This window comes from Rhinopithecus roxellana, chromosome 21 (genome assembly GCF_007565055.1).
Source record: "Rhinopithecus roxellana isolate Shanxi Qingling chromosome 21, ASM756505v1, whole genome shotgun sequence".
Lineage (NCBI taxonomy): Eukaryota > Metazoa > Chordata > Mammalia > Primates > Cercopithecidae > Rhinopithecus > Rhinopithecus roxellana.
In genome coordinates, this window is record NC_044569.1 from 3,156,521 (window position 1) to 3,180,817 (window position 24,297).

Here is a 24,297-nt window from a genome sequence, read left to right on the forward strand (position 1 = left end):
TTTTGCTTTTGGTCAGATATCTGCCCTGGCGATGCTCTTTGGTTTAAAGTAGTTGCTTTTTAAACTTTTGAAGACGGATCAAAATTAAGGCTGCTTGTACTCTGATAATCATGATTATGGTGTTATTTGGAGCCCAGCCCAAATACCTGAGCCTAAATGAGTGAAAGAGCAGACAGTGGGCGTTTTTTTTGTTGTTGTTTGTTTTTTTGAGACGGAGTCTCGCTCGGTAGCCCAGGCTGGAGTGCAGTGGCGCAATCTGGGCTCACTGCAACCTGCGCCTCCCAGGTTCAAGCAATTCCGTCTCAGCCTCCAGAGTAGCTGGGATTACAGGCGCCCGCCACCACGCCCGGCTAATTTTTTGTATTTTTAGTAGAGACAGCGTTTCACCATCTTGGCCAGGCTGGTCTTGAACTCCTAACCTCGTGATCCACCCGCCTCGGCCTCCCAAAGTGCTGGGATTACAGGTGTAAGCCACCGCACCTGGCAGAGTGGGAGTTTTTAAATGAAGCAGTATTCCTTTAGTTTGGTAAAACTAAGCTGAAGTTACCCACAGTAACTCCTTGACTTGTTTTTGACGGTGGGCTTTGTAGGGATAGTTGGTGTCTGATCTTAACTGTGGAGAAACAGGAAGTTTCGGGATTCATGCTAAACTCCCATTCCACAGGCGAGTTTCACAAAAGAAAAAGTGCTCTGTTGCATACAATTATTCACTCTTGAGTCTACAACGTGGCAGAAATTATTCCTAAAGGTGACCGAAGAGAGCTGTAGTTTATGGGGCCAGGAGCAGTGTGTGGAATCGCAAGGTAGAGACATAACAGCACTGCCATAAATCTCTTTCTTTCTTTCCAAATGAGCTCTAATTTTAGGCCCAACGACCAAAGACGGAGAGGCAGTCGCTTTGAGCTACTCCTGGCCATTTGTTGGGAAATCACCTAAATCCGTTCAGGTTTAGCCAGAAGAGGGGAAACAAGCCTCTCTCGTCCGCCAAATTACGGCCTTTGTCGCTTTCGGCTCCCCATTGGCTGCAGTCGCTGTGACCCCGCCTCCTTGCGTGCGTGCGGAGCTTTGTGATGCGGGACTTCGTGACGCACGCCCTGACGCCTCCGGGGCTATAAAAACGCTCGCAAGCGTCAACCCTCAGGAGCTCCCGGCAAGGGGGGCAACGAGGAAGCTCTTAAGAGCGCAGCCGGAAAGCAGGTGGGGAGAGTCTGGAGAAAAGGCGCACCCTGCGGCCTCGGAGACAGTTATGCCTAAGGGATTCTCTCGAAATGGGAGAGGTCGTCGGAGCCTCAGGGGTCGGGGAAGGCGGAGGGTCCTCAGAGTTGGGGGGGACCTGTGGGGCGGCCCCGGCCCACACCGGGGAGTGCGGCGACTAAACGGCCAGCTGCCGAATCTGGGGCCTCGGTGGGTCCGTCGCCCGCCTCTCCTGAACAAGTCCAGGCGAAGTGAGCACGCCCAGCCTCCTCATTTCACTCCCCTCTCCCAAACAGACCTAGCGCAAAACGAGCACTGACACAGCGGGAGCCCACACACCGGAGGTTCTTCAGGGAGAGATAGGGGAGTGCGGTTACCTATGGCTCCGAAGGCCCTGCTGGCACCCTGAAAGGCGTCGTGTTTCTTGATTAAAGCGTTACCCTTGTGGTAGTGGGAGCATGGGCGTTTACGGTTGGGCGGGGCAGGGTTTAAATTCTGCCAGTGTTGGACCAGTATTGGTGATAGGAGAGATCTGGGGAGAATTATTAAGCTGTCGCTTTTAAATAACCCTAATAATGTTTGTGACTATTTTACCCGTTGACCTTCATCAGCTTGCTCAGGACAGTTCTTTGTGGGGAACTGAACTGTAGGACGTTTAGCGTCCCTGGCCGCATACGTTCCCAAAGTCGGGGTGAGAACTAGTGGGACGGGGGATCATGGAGTGCATGGCCACTGTCCCCACCTTTGGTAGCAGCAACTGCTAACTGCCTCTTGAAAGGTTGTTGGCGCCATCATGGTTTCTGGGAGCCCCCCCCCCCCCTTTTTTTTTTGAGACGGAGTCTCGCTCTGTCACCCAGGCTGGAGTGCAGTGGCGCCATCTCGGCTGTCAGCTCCGCCTCCCGGGTTCACGCCATTCTGCCTCAGCCTCCTGAGTAGCTGGGACTACAGGCGCCGCCACCACGCCTGGCTAATTTTTTGTATGTTTAGTAGAGACGGGGTTTCACCGTGTTAGCCAGGATGGTCTGATCTCCTGACCTCGTGATCCGCCCGCCTCGGCCTCCCAAAGTGCTGGTATTACAGGCGTGAGCCACCGCGCCCAGCCGCTGGGAGCCACTTTCAAAACGGTCTATCTACTCACCTTGGGTACTTAAAGAAAATTAGACATACGATATATATGAGTATGTATCAAATATATATATGTATCAAACAGTATATATGTATCAAACATGTCATTGCTGCCTGTGCTCCTTAGCATTTAGCATATGAGACTGCCGAATCCCCACTTCTTTTTTTTTTTTTTTTTTTTTGAGACGGAGTCTTGCTCTGTCACCCTGGCTGAAGTGCAGTGGCCGGATCTCAGCTCACTGCAAGCTCTGCCTCCCGGGTTTACGCCATTCTCCTGCCTCAGCCTCCCGAGTAGCTGGGACTACAGGCGCCCACTACCTCGCCCGGCTAGTTTTTTGTATTTTTAGTAGAGACGGGGTTTCACCATGTTAGCCAGGATGGTCTCGATCTCCTGACCTCGTGATCCGCCCGTCTCGGCCTCCCAAAGTGCTGGGATTACAGGCTTGAGCCACCGCGCCCGGCCCCCCACTTCTTATTTTTTTTTAAAAAATTCTTTTTCTGTGAGTACATAGTAGGTGTGTATATTTATGGGGTACATGAGATGTTTTGATTCATACAAAGTTAATCACATTACGGGGAATGGGGCATCTATCCCCTCAAACATCCTTTGTGTTGCAATCCAGTTACACTCTGTTATTTTAAAATGTACAATTAACTTATTGACTATAGTCACCCTGTTGTACTTTCAAGTAGTAGGTTTTATTCATTTTTTATACCCATTAACCAGGCCCACTTCCCCCCCATTTTCCACCCAGGCCCCCATTACCCTTCCCAGCTTCTGGTAACCATCCTTCTTTATGTCCATGGATTCAATTGTTTCAATTTTTAGCTCCCACAAATGAGAGGCCATGCAATGTTTTCCTTTCTGTGCCTCACTTATTTCATTTAACATAATAATCTCCAGTTCCATCCACTCTGTTGCAAATGACAGGATCTCATTCTTTTTTAATGGCTGAATAGTACTCCGTTGTATCTGTGCACCACATTGTCTTTATTCATCTGTTGATGGACACTTAGGTTGCTTCCAAATCTTACCTATTGTCAACAGTGCTGCAACGAGCATGGGAGTGCAGATAGCTCTTCTGTATACTGATTTCCATTTGGGTATACACCCAGCAGTGGGATTGCTGGATCACTTCTGGTTTTTTAAAGATGGTTTAATTCAGTAAATCTGTTGAATGATACTGTAAAAGGAAGTTTTCATTAAGGGATTCAATTATACTTAATTATATCCTGAAAGGATTTGCTTTGGCCAGTACAGATTCATTTTGTCCTGACCTTTGGGAAGATGAGATGTGCTTTTAAGTATTGAACATTTTGCTATGAGATATTAGTTACTTTATAATAGAAGCTGTGCCCTTCTATAATTAAACTATGCCACTTAACCCCATGAAACTCATTATTTACTATAGGGATGTTGTTGAGGACATGGCTCATTATATCACACTATTTGCTTTATAAGGACTTGGGGGAGAAATTTCTCCTGGGTTTCAGTATCCGGAATAGCTGTGGTTCCCCCAAACAACTGATTTGTTTTTCACCTCAGGAAACCTGAATCATTTAACCACCTATCTCCTATTTTGTGATGGCTGCTTGATAGCTCAGGGATTGATTTGATACCCATCTTTATCAAAGTGAAGGAGCTATGGCATGCATTGGAGTGCTAACTTTACCTGTAGCTTCACCCTGTTTTTCCTATCTTAGTTTTCCCCTCACCACTTTAGGGATTTTCTTAAATATTTAATTTTGTTCTTTAGAAGCCTTAGGTAATTTTTTAGGAGGAGTCAGAACACGTAGACCCTGACATAGTTTTAGGTGGCAGCCTCTGCAACTCTGAGAATTACAGGTTGGTCTGTGCAATATCTCTGATACCACTTAAAAGCCAGAAAGGCAGAAGGGGAAACATAAGGGAAAATTTGGGAAGAGGGTAAAGGAGATATGAGAAAAGACAGGTACAAATGACGGTGGTATAACAATAGCACAAATAAATTATACCCACTCTGATTAATGTTAAAAACAAAGTTATTCCTACAGGTATGAAGCAGGCTGAAAAAAACCCAAAAATTTAAAGCTAAAAAATGCACACTTAAACATGAGCAGTGATCAGGCGTGGTGGCTCATGCCTGTAATCCCAACACTTTGGGAGGCTGCGGGTAGATCACAAGGTCAGGAGTTCAAGACCAGCCTGGCCAAGATGGTGAAACCCCGTCTCTACTAAAAATACAAAAATTAGCCGGGTGTGGTGGCAGGTACCTGTAATCCCAGCTACTCCGGAGGCTGAGGCAGAGAATTGCTTGAACCCAAGAGACGGAGGTTGCAGTGAGCTGAGATCACACCACTGCACTCCAGCCTGGGTGACAGTGAGACTCCGTCTCAAGCAACGTGTGAGAATATATTTAGAAAAATAAGGAAAAACATGTTCTTACAGAATAACTATCTTGTAACTGTTTGATGCATATGTGTACAGAAAGGCCAGTGCCTGTGTGGTTTGGAAGGACTTGTTTAGAAACAGATACATGAAACGTTAACTGCACAAAATACTCACTGAATTTTACAGAGGCCGGTTTTGTTTTTTGTTTTTAATATCCTCAGGGTCTTGGCAGGGCTTTTCCTATGGATTTCTATAATGGTACTAGATTGCTCATCTACACATAGTAGGCTATTTTTAGTAGGGTTGTGTTATTTTTTAAACTACCATCAAGAATTAGCCCATTTTACTAAAATGAATACCTACATATTAGAACTAAAGCTGATAATTTTAATAGGAGATAGTTTATTATTGGAAACTAGTTAACTCATAAGGACTATTTTAGTCACTTTGGGAGGCCGAGGCGGGCAGATCATGAGGTCAGGAGATGGAGACCATCCTGGCTAACACGGTGAAACCCCGTATCTACTAAAAAATACAAAAAATTAGCCGGGTGTGGTGGCATGCTCCTGTAGTCCCAGCTACTCAAGAGGGTGAGGCTGGAGAATCACTTGAACCCGGGAGGCGGAGCTTGCAGTGAGCTGTGATCATGCCACTGCACCCCAGCCTGGGTGACAGAGTCTCAAAAAAAAAAAAAAAAAAAAAAAACTGTTAGTAAAACATTATTTATAAGACTTTGTTTTTCTTCATTCTAGTTGAGTTACAGACATCCTGCCAAAATGATTTCTTCAAAGCCCAGACTTGTCGTACCCTATGGCCTCAAGACTCTGCTCGAGGGAATTAGTAGAGCTGTTCTCAAAATCAACCCATCAGACATCAACCAGTTTGCAGCAGCTTATTTTCAAGAACTTACTATGTACAGAGGTTTGTTGTTCCTTTATATATTTGCTGCTTTGAAAAAGAAAACATTTTAAGTTGGGAATTTTATGTATCTGTATTTGATTTCCTCTATTGATTCCTTCAGGGAATACTACTGTGGATATAAAAGATCTGGTTAAACAATTTCATCAGATTAAAGGTAAGTACCACAAGTAGTAATAGTTTTAATAATGATGTTTATTAATTATTGCATCATTACTAGCATATATTCAAACTTAAGAATGGTGCCCACAAATCATTTGATGTTTAATCACATTGGTCCTTTTTAAAATATATATATATATATATATATAATATATATTTTTCAGACACATGCTCTGTCACCCAGGCTGGAGTGCAGTGGCGGCATCATAGCTCACTGCAGCCTGGGCTCAAGGGATCCTCCTGTCTTAGCCTCCCAAGTAGCTTGGACTGCAGTTGTGAGTCACCATGTTCAACTAATTTTTTATAAATTTTTGATAGTGATGGGGTCTTGCCGTGTTGCCCAGGCTGGACTTGAACTCCTGGATGCAAGTGATCCTCCTGCTACAACCTTCCAAAGTTCTGGGATTACAGGCATGAGGAGAATCGGATTTCATAGTAATAAAGACTCAAATTATGAGATTAAATACTTTGTTGGAAGGGTTTTTTTTTTTCCCCCTTTGCAATGGAGTCTCATTCTGTTGCCCAGGCTGGAGTGCAGTGGCGTGATCTTGGCTCACTGCAACCTCTGCCTTCCAGGTTCAAGTGATTCTCCTGCCTCAGCCTCCCAAGTAGTTGGGACTCCAGGCATCCACCACCATGCCCGGCTAATTTTTGTATGTTTAGTAGAGATGGGGTTTCGCCATCTTGGCCAGGCTGGTCTCGAACTCCTGACCTCAGGTGATCTGCCTGCCTCGGCCTCCCAAAGTGCTGGGATTATAGGTGTGAGCCACCGTGCTTAGCCGCTGTGTATGGTTTTTAGTGAGTCTTGGTATTTTTGGATTATTCCAGTGAAAGTGATGATGAGCAAGGAATCAGGATGGGAAAAGGTGACATGAGCAGAGAGCTATAGCATATAACATCCAAACTGAGAATAAAATAAAAATTGGCAGCTAAGCCTTGGATGCTACACAGGATTAAAAGGAAGGAGATCTGCCAGTCCTTGAGTGAGATAAACAGGTTACACTTTCCACAAAATGGAAACATTTTAAGCAATGAATGCAGTGATGTCAGAGACCAGCACCCAGAGGGCAGGGCGTGATGGCTCATGCCTGTAATTCCAGCCTTTTGGAGGCCGAGGCGGGAGGAGGATCACTTGAGCCCAGGAGTCCAAGACCAGCCTAGGCAAAATAGTGAGACCCCCATCTCTAAACAAACAAACAAACAAAAGAAAACAAAAACACCCAGAGACCAGTTTTGCCTCTACCGGGGTAATGGAGAGCCAGCATAAAAGGACATGTGGATCAGAGACAGGGCTTACCCCAGACTCAGCTTACCCCTTTTTAGAAGGGGAGAACCTTTAATAAAGGAGCAGTAGCCCAAAAGGCTCACTAATTAACCAAAAGACTTTTTGAAGGGACAGATTTTAAAATTAAGATGAAATTCTGCTATTGGGAAATGAGCATTTTAATGCAAGATGAGATCAGTTAGAGAAAGTAATACTGTTCTGGCATATCTAAGTCACAGTGTGTAAAGTTTGAGCCCTTTACAACAGCATGACATCCAAAGCTCTCTATGATTTCAGTTTGTCCTACCTTTGCAATCATCTCATTTCATAGACCTCATGTGCCGTATATTTAAGAAAATCTGTCATGTCCTGAAATGTGAAATTTCAAATCACTTGATTTGGGCTTATGTTCCTTCTCCCTCCAGGAGTTCCTTTCACTCCTTTTTCTACCTTTCAAATCCTACATATCCTTGAAGTTCAATCCATAATTTCATTTAACAAATATTTAATTTCCTGACAATTTCCAGATGCTGTGCTAGGTGAAATTCAGCAGAGAGGGAGAGATTTTCATTTCAGCTATGATGGAGAAGCCAGTATTGGACTTGTCCTCCTATCATAAATAGACATAAAAGCTGTATAAATTATATAAAATGAAGTCCAGTACCTAGATTCTTGGGAGAAGGGATTCCTAGAAATTCAGCCCATATTCACAGAGGCTTTCTTCCTGAGGACACTTTCAAAGTCTTGTGCAGGGAAATACAGCCCAAGCAGTGAGTGAAATCTGGGGGGGGTGACAGAGAAGCAGAATTTCAGTCTTTCAGTGTGGCTGGGCTGTGAGTGACAGTACCAGAAAGGAGGCATTTTCAGAGAAGGACCTCCACAAGTTTGCAAAAAAAATTTCCCTTGGGCTTTTGTCCAGCTCCTAAGCTCCTCATGTGTGGAGTCAGGTTTGAGGAGGTTTAGCAGAAAAGAACTATTGGGAGACTGAAAGCTAAGTTGAGAGATCAGAACCGTTTAGTGTTGGGAGAGGCTTTGCAGGTTGGGCCCAGCCAAAAATAAGAGATTTTTGCGAAACCCTGGCAATTTAGTTGAGACCTCAGAAAGGTCATACACTATGAATAAAGCGTACTTTAAAGTATACGTAGTGCACTATCATACACTAGGAATAAAGGTCATACATTATGAATGCGCTAGGAGTAAGAGCAAAGCTGAAGTATGCCCACTTTAACAGAATTTATAATCAAATCTCAAGAGGATCAGATTGATCTGCCATTAGAACAGAATCAGTGGCGTTTAGAAGAAAATAACAATCAGAGCCTCTACAATGTGTCATTTATAGTTTCCAGCATACAGTTAAAAACATCTGGACATTCAAAGCAGCAGGAAGAAGTGACTGATAAGGGCTAAAACATAACACACTCACTTAGAAGCAGACCCAAAGAATATCCAGATACTGGAATTACTACATGAGGTGGATAGAAAATAACCATGATTGATATTTTGAAAAGATGGAAAATAGATGAAAAGATGCAGAACTTCAACAGAGTTAGAAACTACAAAATAAGAAACATTTATTCCATAACTGCAAACTATAAAATTATATAGCTTTATTAGAAGACAGAATTAGGAAACTAAAAAATGAGCCAACAGACAACAACCAAATCAAGGCAGATAACAATCAAATTATGACAAAGGGAAAAATAGAAAAGAATGTAAGAAATGTCTATGGAACATTGTCAGAAGGTCTGTGTCCACCTATAGTCTCAGCTACTCAGGAGGCTGAGGCACGAGAATCGCTTGAACCTGGGAGGCAGAGGTTTCAGTGACCCAGTGACCCAAGATTGCACCACTGCACTAAAGCCTAGGCGACAGAGTAAGACTCTGTCTTAAAAAAAAAAAAAAAAAAAAAGTCTATGTCATTGCAGTAAATGGAGAAGTAGTAGTATTTGAAAGCGTAATGGCTGAGAATTTTTCCACTCTGAAAGACAATAGTTCACAGATTCAAGAAGTCTAATGAACCCATGGCAGGATAAATACGAAGAAAATGACACACAGGTATATTACAGCTAAACTGCTGAAAAAGACAAAATCTGAAGAGCAGCTGCAGGGGTAAAAGGATGCATTACTTTTCAGGGGAACAATAATAAGACAAATAGGTGATTTCTTAATAGAAACCATAGAAGCCAAAAGACAATGGAATGACATAAAGTGACCTAGAATGCCAGCCTAGAATTGATATATACCCAGTGAATATATCCTTTAAAAAATGAATGCAAAATAAAGACATTTTCAGGCAGCAAAAACTGAGAAGAATGCATTGCCTGCTCTACAAGAAATGCTTTTAAAGAAGTTTATAAGCAGGGCTTGGTGGTTCATGCCTGCAATCCAAGCACTTTGGGAGGCTGAGGTAGGAGGATCACTTGAGGCCAGGAGTTTGGGACCAGCCTCAGCTACATAGTGAGGCCTTGTCTCTGCAGAAACTTTTTTAAAAATTAGCTGGGCATGGTGGCACACACCTGTAGTCCTGGATATTCAGGAGGCTGAAGCTGTGATCACACCATTGTACTTCAGCCTAGGTGGCAGTGCAAAACTGTCTCAAAAAAAAAAAAAAAAAAAAGCCTATAAGCAAGCAAGGAATACAAGGGAACTTCCTAAATCTAGGAATGGGTACACACACAAAAACTTACAGATAACCCAGTTGACCCATTATACCCAATGGGGAATATTGAATGTCTTCCCCTCAAGATTGGGACCAGGACAAAGCTCTCCAATATTACCATTTCTATTTAGCTTTGTACGGTAGGTTCTAATCAGTGCCATAAGGCAAACACATTTTTTAAAAAAAGGAAAGGCATATGAAGAAATAAAACTATTCAATAAAACATGTGACATGACTATGATGTAGGAAACCAAAAATAATCCTCTTCTTTTTAATCAGCTTTATTCTACAGAGGAGAGGGTATATGGGACACAGCCCAGATATTTATGGGCAGAAGGTTTAAAAAAGTACAGATACATTATCTAGTAGTGTAAATCTTAAGATAATGAATTCAACAAGTACCCAGAGAGAAAATGGGTATTATGGAAGTCATAGAATAAAAAACAGGGTATCTGAAGAGCAGCATGTAATACAATCCCTGTCTGTCATGTTTCTTTACGACTTCTAATTTATGCCTCATATCAGTTAGGAAAGCTTTCGGTTGCAAGTAACAGCAAACCAATTAAGAGTGACTTTAAGAAAACAGATCTGAAAAGGTGTTCATTCTGCTCCTAATATAATTTAATAATAAGCATCACATATCTAGGCACTCTGCTGTGTCATTCTTAGAATGTTTTACATGTCCCCGCATGCTACTGTTCCAGGTGTTATGCCTGTGTTTACATCAGGAAGGAGGAGAAAATGGTGGCACTAGTGACATTTTTTCTTAATCAAAGGAACATTTTCGCAAGTTTTACAGCAGATTTCTACTTCTGTCCCACAGGCCAAAGGAGGCTGATAAAATTTATGGTAAGAGAGATCAGAATTGTCCCATGCATTGCAGGACATCTAGCATCCCTGATCTTGGCTCCTAAAATACTAATGCCTCCCAGACATTGAAATAAATACAAATGTCCCCTCTACATCTATAAATACTCTCAGTGGAAGGGGGATACTACTACCCCTTGAGAACCAGTGTGCCGTTAGTGGCTTATCACCTGGGGCTGGGTACACTGCTGCCACTAATCTAGCTAAGATTCCTTAGCAAAGAATAAGGGAGGGAATGTCTGCTATTCCACCCACCCTGCTTTAATTATTTGCCCTTAAGTGAAGTTGGGAGAGATGAGGTTTGGTAAAAATGTGGGGAGGGGGGATGTGTTGGGAGTGATGGGGTGAGGGATACAGAAATAGACCCAGAGGAGAAGAGGGAAGGATGAAGCCAAAGAGATGCCAAACTGCATTTGGTGTTGCTCCCTGTGGCCCAGCGAAGTTTGATGGCAGCGCTGGAGAACTAAGAGGAAAGTGAAGGCAAAGGGGCATGGCATGGGAGAGATTACCTAGGATAGGCTCTTCTCCCTCAAACTGGCCATGCCATCTTTTGCTTTCCACCTCCTACAGTCCAAATTACTAGCCACTTTCACACCTGTTCCTTACTTCTAAAGGTTAACCCAAATTACCTAAAAGCCACTGGACCCCATACATATTTCAGTCACTGTACTGACCACATTGTCATATAATCAATCATCTGCCTATATCCTTAATCAGAGTGAGATCTTTAGGAAGTCTTATTCCTCTTTGATTCCTCAGTGTCTAACACATACTGGTGCAACTAATGATTGTTGAATGAAGAAAGAATGGAAGGAAGGGCAAGGAGGAAGAGGGGAGAAAAGAAACAAACCACCTACTTTATAGTCTCTGGTATTCTCATTCCAATCAGTTCAATACAAACTAGTTGGAATCTTCTGTTTTAAATTCTTAAAAGACTATGTACCATACATATTCCTGACTTTAAGCACTCTCTTTGAGCGTCCCGCCTCCAATTCTTATACATCCTGTCATATCTCTTGTTAGGCCCTGCTGCTGATACACTTCTGGTCTTTGATGCCTTTCAGATTTCCCATTCCATGCCAGAATATGTCCTTTTCCTTATGCTTCTTGGGCAGTTATGTACCCCAGTACCCTGAATCTCCATATGAGTTGTGCCTATTTAAAAAAATACCATATGCTTGGAATTTATCTCTTTATCTTACTGATTTCATGGAAAATCAGGATTCTGCAATGAATTTTAAAAGTTAGCCAATTTGAGTCATTTTATTATACTTAAAAAGGAACTTTTTTACAAGAAGGAATGTCTTTTTGTTCCTAATTCTTCTTAGTTCCTAATTCTTAGTGTGTATGTATAGTTTTGTCAGCTTAAGTAGAACCAGATCACCGAAGTCATAGTGAGTTAATCTTCATAAGGTTGGTAAGATCAACCTTTAGCAAACCTAGTTTACAACTTGAAGAAATTCTGTCTTCTACAACCAACATAATCTCAAGGTTACAAGTCAGCAATTGTTATATATATTTAAAGCTGACCGTAACACATTAAAAAAAAGCTCTTTACCCTTCTTAATAAGCAGATAATGACATGAACTCAATATAGATTTATATTATATGTGTATAGTAACTAGTATGTATATATTTGCCAACATTCTTTCATGTATTCCAGACAAAACCAAATGATTGATCTAGTGTTTGCATTTTTTTTTTTTTTTTTAAGACAAGAGTCTAGCTTTGTTGCCCAAGCTGGAGTACGGTGGCATAATCTCAGCTCACTGCAACCTCTGCCTCCCAGGCTCAAGCTATTCTCCTGCCTCAGCTTCCTGAGTACCTGGGATTACAGGCACGTGCCACTGTGTCTGGTTCAGTTTTGTATTTTTAGTAGAGACAGAATTTCGTTATGTTGACTGGGCTGGTCTTGAACTCCTGGCCTCAAGTGATCTGCCTGCCTCAGCCTCCCAAAGTGCTGGAATTACAGGCGTGAGCCACTGCGCCTGACCTAGTGTTTGCATTTTCAAAAACACTATAAAAGTTTAAGGCATCTGGTCTCAATTTTTTTAATTATGAAAAAATCCATAAGTATATAACACACACATATAAAGAAAACACATCCTGCATTTTACCACCCAGTTTAGGAAACAGCCAATTTAATTTTAATCAAAGCTGAATCAAATCTCGAATTAGATATTGGAGATTTATATAATGTTTAATTTGATATCACATATTCAAAACTTTTCTGTATCTCTTTTTAAAGTATTGATTCATTCCTTCCCCATTTATATGTGATTTAGAGTTTATTCGGTGCTTTCAGATGCATTATTTCACTTAATGTCCACCGAAACTCCATGAAGTCAGTTATAATCCCCATTTTGCAAGTGAGGAGGCCTGAAGCTCGCAACAGTTGACTTGGTCATGCAGCTATTAAATCTTAGAGCCAGGACTGGAACCTAAGTTTTCTCATTAACTTTTTTACTATGAGAAAGTTGCAGGGAAGAAAACAATATCCTACATTCCCTGGTAAATTGTTAAGGATTCATAATTATATAATGCTTTACCTTTCCAGAATGGTGGTTATAAGGGATGTTTGTGTTTAACAGGGGACTTCTAGAGACAAAAATATTGAACTTTCTTAACATTTAAAACATTACATCATTTTAATCTCTTAGACGTAATTTCAGGTACCATGAACCTGTGAGGGAGACACTTTTAATTAAAAGAGCAAGTGGTCCTTTGCAGAGTTGCCTAAATTATACCACAAGCAACCTGTCAGGTCCCGTGCACGCAGTCTAGGGATTGTAGTAATCCAGTCCCTAGATTGGCTGCGTTCTTGAAAACGCTCATGGTAAGTAAATCGGTGGTTGGAGAATTTAAGACCTTATGGGGGAAAATAGTTAGGGAGGCCTTGAATTGGTGTGGATCTGGGGAGGTCAATCTGGTTAGGAGTTGGACTTGGGTTTTGTTGTTGCTTTCATTACCTTCACTGTACTACAGACCTCAAATCCTTCTAGGAGAGGGCTACCAAGACCTTTTGCTGAGGGTGGGGCTGGGGTGCCAGAGGGTATTTCTCAGCATCTGTGCTTCCCCCTCAGCTTTCAGCCTTCTCTGCCAGCATGCCCCACAAAGGGCATCTCTCTCCAAACTCTTGCTCCCTCTCCTGGTGGCAGCCTGCTGTCTCTTGTTGCTCAGCCTTGGGCTGGTTAGCAGTGCAGAAGGTTCCCTGTTGTTCTGGGCCTGCCTTAGACCTAGGCTGGACCTGTGCACCTGGGCTTTGGACACAGGGCTTTCTCAGTGTTCCGCCCTCTGTCACATGGTAGCCAAACTCTGCCTTCCATCTGTGGTCAGTCTTGGGCCAGTGTCTCCTGTCTCTGCTCTGATAATAGGAGAGCTCTGTCTGGCCTTCAACCCTGCCTCCATCTTTCATGTGAGGCCCATGGAAAAGTGTTTGCTAATGAGTGTGAATTCTCCTTGGGTCTGGAGTCCCAGGTAATTCCAGACTGACATGTAGTGCACCTTTGGCCTTTACCAGTACATTCAGATTATAGCTGGTACATTCTTACCAGCTGGTGTGATGTCAGCCTGTTCTTTCTGGATCCTGCTATAGCTGAGACTGTTTCTTGTGTCCCTTTTCTCCTTGGAGGGGCTGGTTCCTCTTTTGAAATCAGATTACTTGATTACCTTTTGACTTCAGCTCTCTGCTGGTCTCAAGAAAAGTTATGATTTTGTGGCTTATCTCTCTGGCTTTTTCCTGTTGTTATGGATGGAAACAATGTATTTTGTAGCTTTCTATATCCCAAACATAAGAGTAACTCTCCCAAGGTCAGGCTTAAATAAGATTTTTCGGCTGGGCGTGGTGGCTCACGCCTGTAATCCCAGCACTCTGGGAGGCCGAGGTAGGTGGATCACAAGGTCAGGAGTTCGAGACTAGCTTGGCCAACATGGTGAAACCCTGCCTCTACTAAAGATACAAAAATTAGCTGGGCATGGTGGCAGGCGCCTGTAGTCCCAGCTACTCAGGAGGCTGAGGCAGGAGGATCGTTTGAACCTGGGAGGCAGAGGTTGCAGTGAGCCGAGATGGCGCCACTGCATTCTAGCCTGGGCAACAGAGCAAGACTCCATTTAAAAAAAAAAAAAAAAAAAAAAAAAATTTTCCCCCTCCTCTGAACTCCAAGATCTTTATTAGTACCAGTTAGGTACTTGAACTTTTTAACCTATATTTGTCTATCTTATTTCCCCTATTAAATGTAAGCTATATGAGGTCTCGTCTTAACAGTCTTTCTATCCTCAATAGTGCCTAGACCACTCGTACATGTAGCATGTAGCACAAGCACTCAATCAAATGTGTTGGTGGGTAAAAGGGCTTTCCTAAAAAGTGGATGGGAAAGTCCTGAAGGAGGTGAATGGTTAGGAAAATGAGGTTATTGTTCTAAGCAGAGGGAGGTAACGATAGATGTGGCTTTCTCTCTTTTTGAACCTTTCTCTGCATGTGAGCATTTGGTATAATGTCCATGTCCAGTATTAGAAATCTTAATTTATAAAACAGCAGCCAGTGTCAAAGGAGACACTGCAGGACACTGCTTTTCAGAATGCAGCTGAACCTATTGAAAACATGTCTCCAAAGTTTTGACTTGAGCCAAATATATTCTTATGAAGCAAATTCTGCTTTTCTTGTAAATTTCATTAGAGAATGCTTCCCAAAGGAAAATTCTCAGCAAACAAATGTGAAAACTTTTGATGAGTTAACGACTAAGGTAGTTAGGTGTGTGGGTGATGCACATAAAGTATTACAGCAGTTTTCCAGCTCTAGGATTTTGTATATGTCATCAGCTGTTGTGACCTTCCAACCCATGAGAATTTTCCTCATGCCTGAGGATTCACTTAAGTCTACACTTTGAAATCCAGAGATATCTTTCTTTTCCTCTTGGCTGGGTCAGTCTGACTTTGGCTGCACAATCACACATCACTAGCAGCTGCTAGCATATTTAGGTTAGAATATGTGACTTTCCTAATGTAAAAAAAAAAATCCTATAGTCCTCTAGCTTATCAGTTCATTAAGTTAAACTTTATATACCAACTTTCTTAAATGGAGGAATGCCTTTATTAATATGCAGCATCTATGTCATTACTAAGTTACTACACCAACAAAGATGAAATAATTTATTGCCCAAGTTGGTCTCCCTCCGACCCAACCTTTTCCCCCAGTTTTGTGTGGAAGTTTGATCAGGAGCTTTTTCCATGGAGGTTTTCAGCTTCCTTATTTCTAGGCACAAAGTTATGATCTTAGCATCTTTCCCTTGATGCTGACCACCTTAGGATGATATCTGATTATTAGTCTTGCCACTGTGCTACTGAGAGTCACTTATTTCTAAGGAAATGAATTGAGGGTCTTGGAGTAGACAAGGACAGGAATGTTTTATTACCTACACTACAGATGTAGGAAAACAAAGCTGAAAACTCTTTTATATTTGTGTCTCTACTGACGTCTGAATGCTCAACCCATTATTCCTTTTTTTTGGTCGGGGGGAGAGGTAAAGATGGGGTCTCACTGTTGTCCAGGCTGATCTTGAACTCCTGGGCTCAAGCGATCCTCCCGCCTCAGCCTTCCAAAGTGCTGGGATTACAGGCATGAGCCACCACATCCCTATTATTGCCTTCTTTAAAAATATTTTTTTGGGGCATAGATGCTAATTAACCCATCTGGTTGTTGTGTTTTAGTAGAGAAATGGTCAGAAGGAACGACACCACAGAAGAAATTAGAATGTGTAAAAGAACCAGAAAAAACATCTGTAGAATCTAAAGTACCTACTCAGATGGAAAAATCTACAGACACAGATGAGGACAATGTAACCAGAACAGAATATAGTGACAAAACCACCCAGTTTCCATCAGTTTATGCTGAGCCAGGTGCTGAGCAAACTGAAGCAGTTGGTGATTCTTCTTCCAAACCAGCCACCCCTAAGGCTACTACCCCACCCTCATCACCACCTCCAACAGCTGTCTCACCAGAGTTTGCCTACGTCCCAGCTGACCCAGCTCAGCTTGCTGCTCAGATGTTAGGTAAAGTTTCATCTATTCATTCTGATCAATCTGATGTTTTAATGGTGGATGTGGCAACCAGTATGCCTGTTGTTATCAAGGAGGTGCCAAGCTCAGAGGTTGCTGAAGATGTCATGGTGGCTGCTCCTCTTGTGTGTTCTGGAAAGGTGCTAGAAGTGCAGGTTGTGAGCCAAACATCTGTCCATGTAGATTTGGGTTCTCAACCTAAAGAAAATGAGGCTGAACAATCAACGGCTTCCTCAGTCCCCTTGCAGGATGAACAAGAACCTCCTGCTTATGATCAAGCTCCTGAGGTCACTTTGCAGGCTGATATTGAGGTTATGTCAACTGTTCATATATCATCTGTCTATAACGATGTGCCTGTGATTGAAGGAGTTGTTTATATCGAGCAACTGCCAGAACAAATAGTTACCCCTTTTACTGATCAAGTTGCTTGTCTTAAAGAAAATGAGCAGTCACCACCAGTTAGTCCCAAATCTGTAGTAGAAAAGACCACCTCTGGCATATCTAAAAAATCTGTAGAGTCTGTAGAACTTGCACAGTTGGAGGAGAATGCAAAATATTCCTCAGTATATATGGAGGCAGAAGCAGCATCTCTGCTTTCTGACACATCTTTGAAAGGTCAGCCTGAGGTATCTGCACAACTCCTGGATGCAGAGGGCGCTATCAAAATAGGCTCTGAAAAATCTCTGCACCTTGAAGTGGGGATCACTTCAATAGTCTCTGACAATACTGGGCAGGAGGAGTCTGGGGAAAACTCTGTACCCCAGGAGATGGAAGGCAAACCTGTGCTCTCTGGGGAAGCTGCAGAAGCAGTGCACTCAGGTACATCTGTAAAGTCATCTAGTGGCCCCTTCCCTCCTGCTCCAGAAGGCCTTACTGCACCAGAAATTGAACCAGAAGGGGAAGCAACAGCTGAATAAGGTTTGATGAAGCCAGGTAAGAAAATCAGGTATTTCCATTACAAATTGCATTTCAGGCGACATCTGTATTTCAGGTTGCCATCTATGTAGGCTCCCTGCAGATTGGTCAGTCTTTATTTTCAATAGATTGTTTTAAAATGCCAAAGGTATTTAAAGGCTTTGTTGTATTTGAGATTCTACTACTATGACAGGAGTGATTTTAAAGTGACGTCTCCAGAGCCTGGCCTCAAAGTTTGGTCATCCAGCACTTTTGTGTTATTCTTTTGGACATATTATGTAGTCAGCAACAATATAGCCTGTTGTCAGGTACAAAATATATTCATGTGATCTGAATAGGTTGATTGCAAAACTGTAATTAGAGGGTGTTGGTTTGAAATTTTCCTCTTGTGAATCTAAAATTAAACTACAGCAGTGCATTTACATAGGCTATGGCATTTTAAAAAGTGAAAGAATGGTGGCGTGTTTGACTGCTTTCACACTGAGTCAGGAGAGCTCTGTAACCAGGTTTGGGGTGCCGTGCCATGCATTTTGTTTTCTGCCTGGCAGCTTCATAGCTAGATGGAGAGGGGAGAGGTCAGGAGAGCCGGGAGGTATCAGCGGCGGAAAGGACAGCCCGGCACTTGAACAGCAATAGATGCAGTTCACGTAATTGGCTTCCTTTGATCAGTTCCCTCTCCCTGGCAAGTGCCAAAATCAAGCTGCTTTCTTGGCTGTTGAACTATCACCATGTTTTCCTGTGACACAGACATGATGTGGCCTTCATCTCCATCTAATTATGGCATTTGGTCTGCTCATCCTCCTGCCTCATGGATAATTGCAGGGGCCCTTTTTAGGGACAGAAGGGACATGTATGAGCCAACCCCCCATTCCTTTTGCAAAATCTCTCAACCCTGACTCTTAACCGAGCCAGAGTGATTCAAAAAGTGTTAGCAAAGCAGGTGTTTAGAAAAGATCACATTTTGTCTGGCAGTGCGACAGGGATTCTGCACAGCTGCAAAGGCAGAGGGCAGCGCTGGGAGTGCAGCATATGGGACTGGGGCTATATTTGTGGCTTAAGCAGCATGTCCAGACCAAGTCACTGTTTTCAAATGCTTAACTATTTCTAAAGGAAAACGTAGTTGTCCACAACACTAAGAGGATATTAACAAAAAAATGCAGACTATCAAACCCTCTCTTCCTGTGAGACAGTGAAGACCTGGCTTGGACATATTTTTCAACAAGCTTAAAAAAAAAGATCACTTGAAAGTATCTGAAGCTGTTGGAAAAATGGCCACTTAATCATGTGCGTAGTGTTCTTTTCTTTTCAGGGGAAGAAAAAGGGCTTCACTGGGGATAGATGGCCCAGTGTTCAAAAGGTGAACTCGGCACATTTGGGCAAAGTGACACTCGTCTAAGACAGTACTGTCTTCAGGAGGCAGGTCACACTTGCATTATAGGTGGCACTCCTAAACCTCTTTTTCTCAACCCAAAGAATCCCTGTGGGACCAACCAGCCTTTTACTGCCACCTAGGACCCATGATTTCAAGTCTTGCCTAAAAGGGGTGCTCTCTGAGGTTCTGAATCCTAGATTATGTGACGTTTTATGTGTGGTAACAAATTAATGGGAGATAATGGTGCCTGTGAAGGGCCAGAGAGATTTGATTATGTGGTGAAGATGACACCTAGTGCTAACTTCTTTAGGAAATAAAACACTATGCAGATGCATTAACGCTTCCTTTAATGGCTTAACACACTCTTCAGTTGACTTTTGGGTAAAGCAAAAGGTTGCGCTGGCCAGTTTCCTCTGCAAGGATCCTACAGAAGCCACATCTAAAGTTGAAGTAGCTGGAAATAGCAACTTAGACTAAGATTCTTCTTCAGCCACAACTGTAGTGTCCCTGCCACTTGCCATCACAACACTGTTCTCGTTTTTCAACTGTAGAGAATCTCTTTCACGCTGTCAAACACAATTATGCAGCCCTCTCTATAGCATGCTCTATGGTACATATCACTACAGCTGTGTTATATGTAAAAGAGACTTACAAAGACATTACTATGCATAATGCCTGATACAGAGACCAAAACTTTAATTCCTGCAAAATTTTTTTTTATAGCAATGGCAGCAAGTGAACGAGGACAGCCACCACCATATTCTAACATGTGGACCCTTTATTGTCTAACTGATAAGAATCAACAAGGTCACCCATCACCGCCACCTGCACCTGGGCCTTTTCCCCAAGCAACCCTCTATTTATCTAATCCTCAGGATCCACAGTTTCTGCAGCATCCACCAAAAGTCACTTTTCCAACTTATGTGATGGGTGACACCATGAAGACCAGTGCCCCACCTTTTATCTTAGTAGGCTCAAATGTTCAGGAAGCACAGGGATGGAAACCTCTTCCTGGACATGCTGTTGTTTCACAGTCAGATGTCTTGAGATATGTTGCAATGCAAGTGCCCATTGCTGTTCCTGCAGATGAGAAATTCCAGAAACAGACCCTAAGTCCCCAGAATGCTAATCCTCCAAGTGGACAAGATGTCCCCAGGCCAAAAAGCCCTGTTTTCCTTTCTGTTGCTTTCCCAGTAGAAGATGTAGCTAAAAAAAGTTCAGGATCTGGTGACAAATGTGCTCCCTTTGGAAGTTACGGTATTGCTGGGGAGGTAACCGTGACTACTGCTCACAAAGTTCGCAAAGCAGCAACTGAAAACTGGTAGGTATACTTTCCTACCATCATATTTAGGCCTTAACACATGTGCGTTTTAAGCATTTTGATTTGCTGAGCTGGAGATTTAGATATTTGAAAATAAGATAAGTTGGGGTATACTCTGATTTCCTTGGGTTATTGTCTCCAAATTCCTAACCACCAGTTACTAATAAATGCACAGCAGGTACACTGCACCACAATGACTTATGCCAAGGATTTGATGCCCGATACATGAAACTAATGAACTCAGTCGTCTTTGAAATACCTGGTCCATTGTCTAACACAGTGGTAGCTGCGAAAAGGGGATGGATTTTTAAAACAGGACAATTTAGTTGGCATGTTTAGGGAGTAGGGAGGAGCTGGGAATAACTGAAGAGCAAGGTAAGAGAGAAAAGTCTTGATTATGTAATGGAGCACTTAATCCATGTGGTAAGAGGCAGTAGACGGACAGGAGAGAGGCAGCGTAAAGAGCTAAACAACAGCTGAGATTAACTGTGGATGAGACGGTTTGATCACTCACAAATCATTTTTAAATTTTTCATTCATACTTAATGCCAAGCCTTATGCTAGCCCTTCTCCCCTATGTGTGGACAGTGGAGTGAGCACAACATGGGACATACATCTTATAGGAGACAGACAAAAAAGTGTATTACAACATGTAAAGTATTATGGAGAAAACAAGGTACTGACACAGGCCTGCCTTTAATTTTCACTATTAGATAGATAGGGTGTTCAGGCTCAGATGTGAACTGACACCGGAGCATGAGAAGGAGCCAGCTTTGCAGGGTGCGCCCAGGCTGTGTCCTAGGGCAGAAACAGCAAAGTAGGCCACCGTGAAACTGGCTGGGACGGAATGGGGAGATTGTATAAAATGAAAGATTTTGATTGAAAGTTCAATGGAAAGCCAGCACAAGTGTGTTAAGCAGAAGAATGATAGAATCAGATTCCTGTTTTTATTAGATCCTTCGGGCTGCTATGTGGAAAACAGATTAGCAAGGGGGAGGTCAACAGAGGAAGTGGGGAGATGAGTTGAAAGCACAGAAGCGTTATGCACCAATTAGTTACTTAAAATAATTAGTAGGAATTTTAAGTTGAACATCTGAGAGATGGACAAAAGCTAGATTTCATTCATAAGCAGGCTCAAGGACCAGTTACTATAAGGAAAGACAAAATTATCTTAGGGCTAGGTGCACTTCTTCAAACTCTTTATGGACGTCTAGTGGAACTGCCAAAATGGCTGTTTTCAGCATGAAATTGCTGGGCTATTTCAGTGCAAAAACCCATAGGTAACTAGTTAAGCTTAGTAACAGAGCAGGAGAGTAGACCTTGCATTTCTGATCTTCTACTCATTTCACATGTTCAGTTTCATGTGTAACTTTAAACAATTCAATGTTTGCCTTATTCCTAACAGATCCAGAAATGACGCTGTTTGGGTCAACATTTCAGGGAGGAGTCTGCCACCAGTGTAATGTATCAATAAACTTCATGCAAGCATACAATTTTGTATTGCTTATTTTTGTAATTTAGGAGGACTACAACCAACCAACCAAACACAAAAGGCCTATCTTTTCAGACTTATAAAGCAATAGCATTTTCCAACTCCTATGTATATACTTTTAAACCATTCCCACTCAAACAGATCTAGTAACGAATTTTCTAACCAGGTAGTTCCACTTGATTGTGCATTTGAGATTCACACCAAATGAATACGGTAGCACCTCTCTATACTGTATCTATCTATCCAGAGATTAACTGAATGCTAAATTCCTACTTACCACTATGCATGCCAGGTAACTGGTTATCATCTCCTTCGCCCTGGGAGCCATGGTACCACAAGGACTTCTTTGATAGGACACTTCTAATAATTTAGGATAGTATTAAGTGACAACATTAGTATACTTGAAATTTTAAAAGAAACCACACTTTTGGGGAACATTCTAAAGCCTTTATTTAGCATCAGGTAGATTATTTCATTATAACACTTGTTAACTTCAAGACAGCAATTAAAATCATGTACTGGCAGCTACCTAAGGCCCCTGGGAGCAATATCTCAGTCTGGGGTTTGGGTGGATAAATACTATAAGATTTAAGATTAATGTGCCCCAATTAAAGGGGCAAAACTACTGTACAGTAGGTCTCCACACATATTTTAAGTACACAAGTACCTTGCAAACTTGAAATGCACAAGACCTCCTTTTATATAGTTTGATAATTACATGAGTGCAACTTAATTTCTCTAGTGGCATTTGCCACTGGAAGTGGAAGCATTTAACAAGGTTTGTCATTATGTAATGGTGATTTAAAATCTATATTTCTAGGGCATTTTTGTGAATTGCTAGATTTTATACATATTTTCAATTCAAATGTAAACTTAAACATTTTAATGATACTGCAGAAAACTAAAAGTAAATTCAGAGCACTAAGTAAATTAAATACTTTTCCAGTTTAATTCTTTAGAATTTTCAAATCAGAAATATCTATTCTGAATATTCAGGCATTTTTTTCTTCTTGGAAGATGGAAGGGGTAAAATTGGGAGGATTAGTATAAATAAAAGCCATCTTATCAATGGAGTCTTTATAAAATGACATAACCTCTACATTTGAGCAATAAACATTGTATAGGACGAGAGTTCTAAATATGTCAAAGGTTACATCTAAAACATTCAAGCATGACAGCATAAAAATATTCAAAATAACTTGATTTGGGATTACTATATAGTTCCATAAAGCTAAAGTTACATTTAGGTATAAACCTTCAGTAAATATGGCAACAGCAACCATAAAAAGCATATTCCCCAGCAGTTTTCTCTTACCTCTATATAAAATAGTATTCCAAATAAGTACGTTTTATAGCAAAATTATGCATTTTTCCTAAGACTTTCATCACCAGTATCACCTTATACCCTGCTTTTGTTGGGGGTGAAATGCAATTATGAATGTTTTTTCTTTTTTCTTTTTTTTAAAGATAAGTAGAAACCAAGGGAAAAAAATTTAAAAACATAGGTTTAAGACTTATTTGTAGATTAGCCAAACACCCTGACGTGTGCATTTTAATAAATGTCAGGCAAATTGAAGTAATTTCTGTCCCAGTAGCTGCCAGAGTAAATCCAGTCCTGTGCTCCATTGTAGGGATTAGGACCTTGATGGAACCACCTGTTAAAAGAAAAAGGACAAGATTTACAGGGGAAACTAGAAAATCACAAGCTGTTTCTTCACTAGCTTGCAGTATTTTTCTATTGCAGCAACTCATTCTGGGAGGGATTTCTAAAGAGATGCCGAAGTGATGCTGTTTTTCTGCTTAGGTAGGGAACAGGTCTGTGGAATAATACTCCAAAAGGGGTAATGATGCCATGCAAAAGGAATATGGATTTCCCACCAGGATCTAGCAAGCTACTTGACCCAAGCAGGGTCTTCTAATAGGTTGGTTCGAAACAATGTATTTGTCTAACAGGTTCACCCTCTAGCCCGGGGCTTATTTTCCACAGCAAGGCATTCTTTTAAGCAGTTGGGAACAAATTAGAATAAGGAAATTAACATTGACAGCACACCCACAGCAGTATTGACACCTGGGTCAGTGTAAATGCCCTTCACACTTTTCACACTTTTTTTTTTTTTTTTTTTTGAGACGGAGTTTTGCTCGTTACCCAGGCTGGAGTGCAATGGTGCGATCTCAGCTCACCACAACCTCTGCCTCCCAGGTGAAAGCGATTCTCCTGCCTCAGCCTCCCAAGTAGCTGGGATTACAGGCATGCACCACCACACCCAGCTAATTTTGTATTTTTAGTAGAGACAGAGTTTCTCCACGTTGGTCAGACTGGTCTCAAACTCCTGACCTTGAGATCCGCCCACCTTGGCCTCCCGAAGTGCTAGGATTACAGGTGTGAGCCACTGCGCCTGGCCTCAAACTCTTAAAGCTCCGTTTTACAGATGAGAAGCTGAATGTCTAAGCAGTTAAATAACTTGCCCAACCTCGTAACTGATGGCAAATTCAGGTTTAATGTTAAAGACCATGATTTTTCTAATATACCATGCTACACATAATCCAGAAGACATGAAGAGACATTTCTGAAGACATACAAAT

The 24,297-nt window shown here is 42.0% G+C and overlaps 2 protein-coding genes and 1 long non-coding RNA gene across 18 annotated transcripts in view; 1 reads left to right on the plus strand and 2 right to left on the minus strand.

Annotated features, from left to right (window-relative positions):
• Nucleotides 1-649: 649 nt before the first annotated feature.
• CABYR (calcium binding tyrosine phosphorylation regulated) lies at nucleotides 650-21,712 on the plus strand. Of its 6 annotated transcripts, none has more exons than XM_010383221.2 (6): nucleotides 655-1,197; nucleotides 5,443-5,611; nucleotides 5,712-5,765; nucleotides 16,267-16,608; nucleotides 20,099-20,222; nucleotides 21,628-21,712. In XM_010383221.2, coding segments are annotated over exons 2-6 (666 nt in total). In that variant the 5' UTR covers nucleotides 655-1,197; nucleotides 5,443-5,466; the 3' UTR covers nucleotides 21,629-21,712. The 6 variants fall into 6 exon arrangements, with proteins under 6 accessions (XP_010381521.1, XP_030781725.1, XP_030781727.1 ...); XM_010383220.2 differs by having other exon boundaries at nucleotides 660-1,197; nucleotides 19,625-20,222; XM_010383219.2 differs by lacking the exon at nucleotides 21,628-21,712 and having other exon boundaries at nucleotides 650-1,197; nucleotides 16,267-17,547; nucleotides 19,625-20,222.
• Nucleotides 3,260-16,624, minus strand: LOC115895481. The gene is made up of 3 exons (XR_004055673.1): nucleotides 16,555-16,624; nucleotides 7,699-7,815; nucleotides 3,260-3,503 (listed from the first exon to the last, which is right to left on the minus strand). It is a non-coding gene; the product is annotated as an uncharacterized LOC115895481 (long non-coding RNA).
• A 427-nt stretch (nucleotides 21,713-22,139) lies between the features above and the next one.
• Nucleotides 22,140-24,297, minus strand: part of OSBPL1A (oxysterol binding protein like 1A) — a 234,336-nt gene continuing 232,178 nt past the window's right edge. For 8 of the 11 annotated variants that reach the window (XM_010383216.2, XM_010383217.2, XM_030925858.1 and 5 more), the window contains one exon: nucleotides 22,140-23,369. In XM_010383216.2, coding sequence (XP_010381518.2) covers nucleotides 23,267-23,369 — 103 coding nt within the window. In that variant the 3' untranslated portion in view covers nucleotides 22,140-23,266. The remainder of the gene's footprint in view (nucleotides 23,370-24,297) is intronic. The other 3 variants (XM_030925864.1, XM_030925863.1, XR_004055672.1) reach the window with 2 other exon arrangements.

What these genes read in the sequence shown, in the direction of transcription:
- CABYR (XM_030925865.1), top strand. Translation starts at nt 5,467, where the DNA reads ATGATTTCTTCAAAGCCCAGACTTGTCGTACCCTATGGCCTCAAGACT. An exon ending in AGAACTTACTATGTACAGAG is followed by an intron (nt 5,612 to 5,711) that starts GTTTGTTGTTCC and finishes TGATTCCTTCAG; the next exon opens with GGAATACTACTGTGGATATA. An exon ending in ACAATTTCATCAGATTAAAG is followed by an intron (nt 5,766 to 16,266) that starts GTAAGTACCACA and finishes GTTGTGTTTTAG; the next exon opens with TAGAGAAATGGTCAGAAGGA.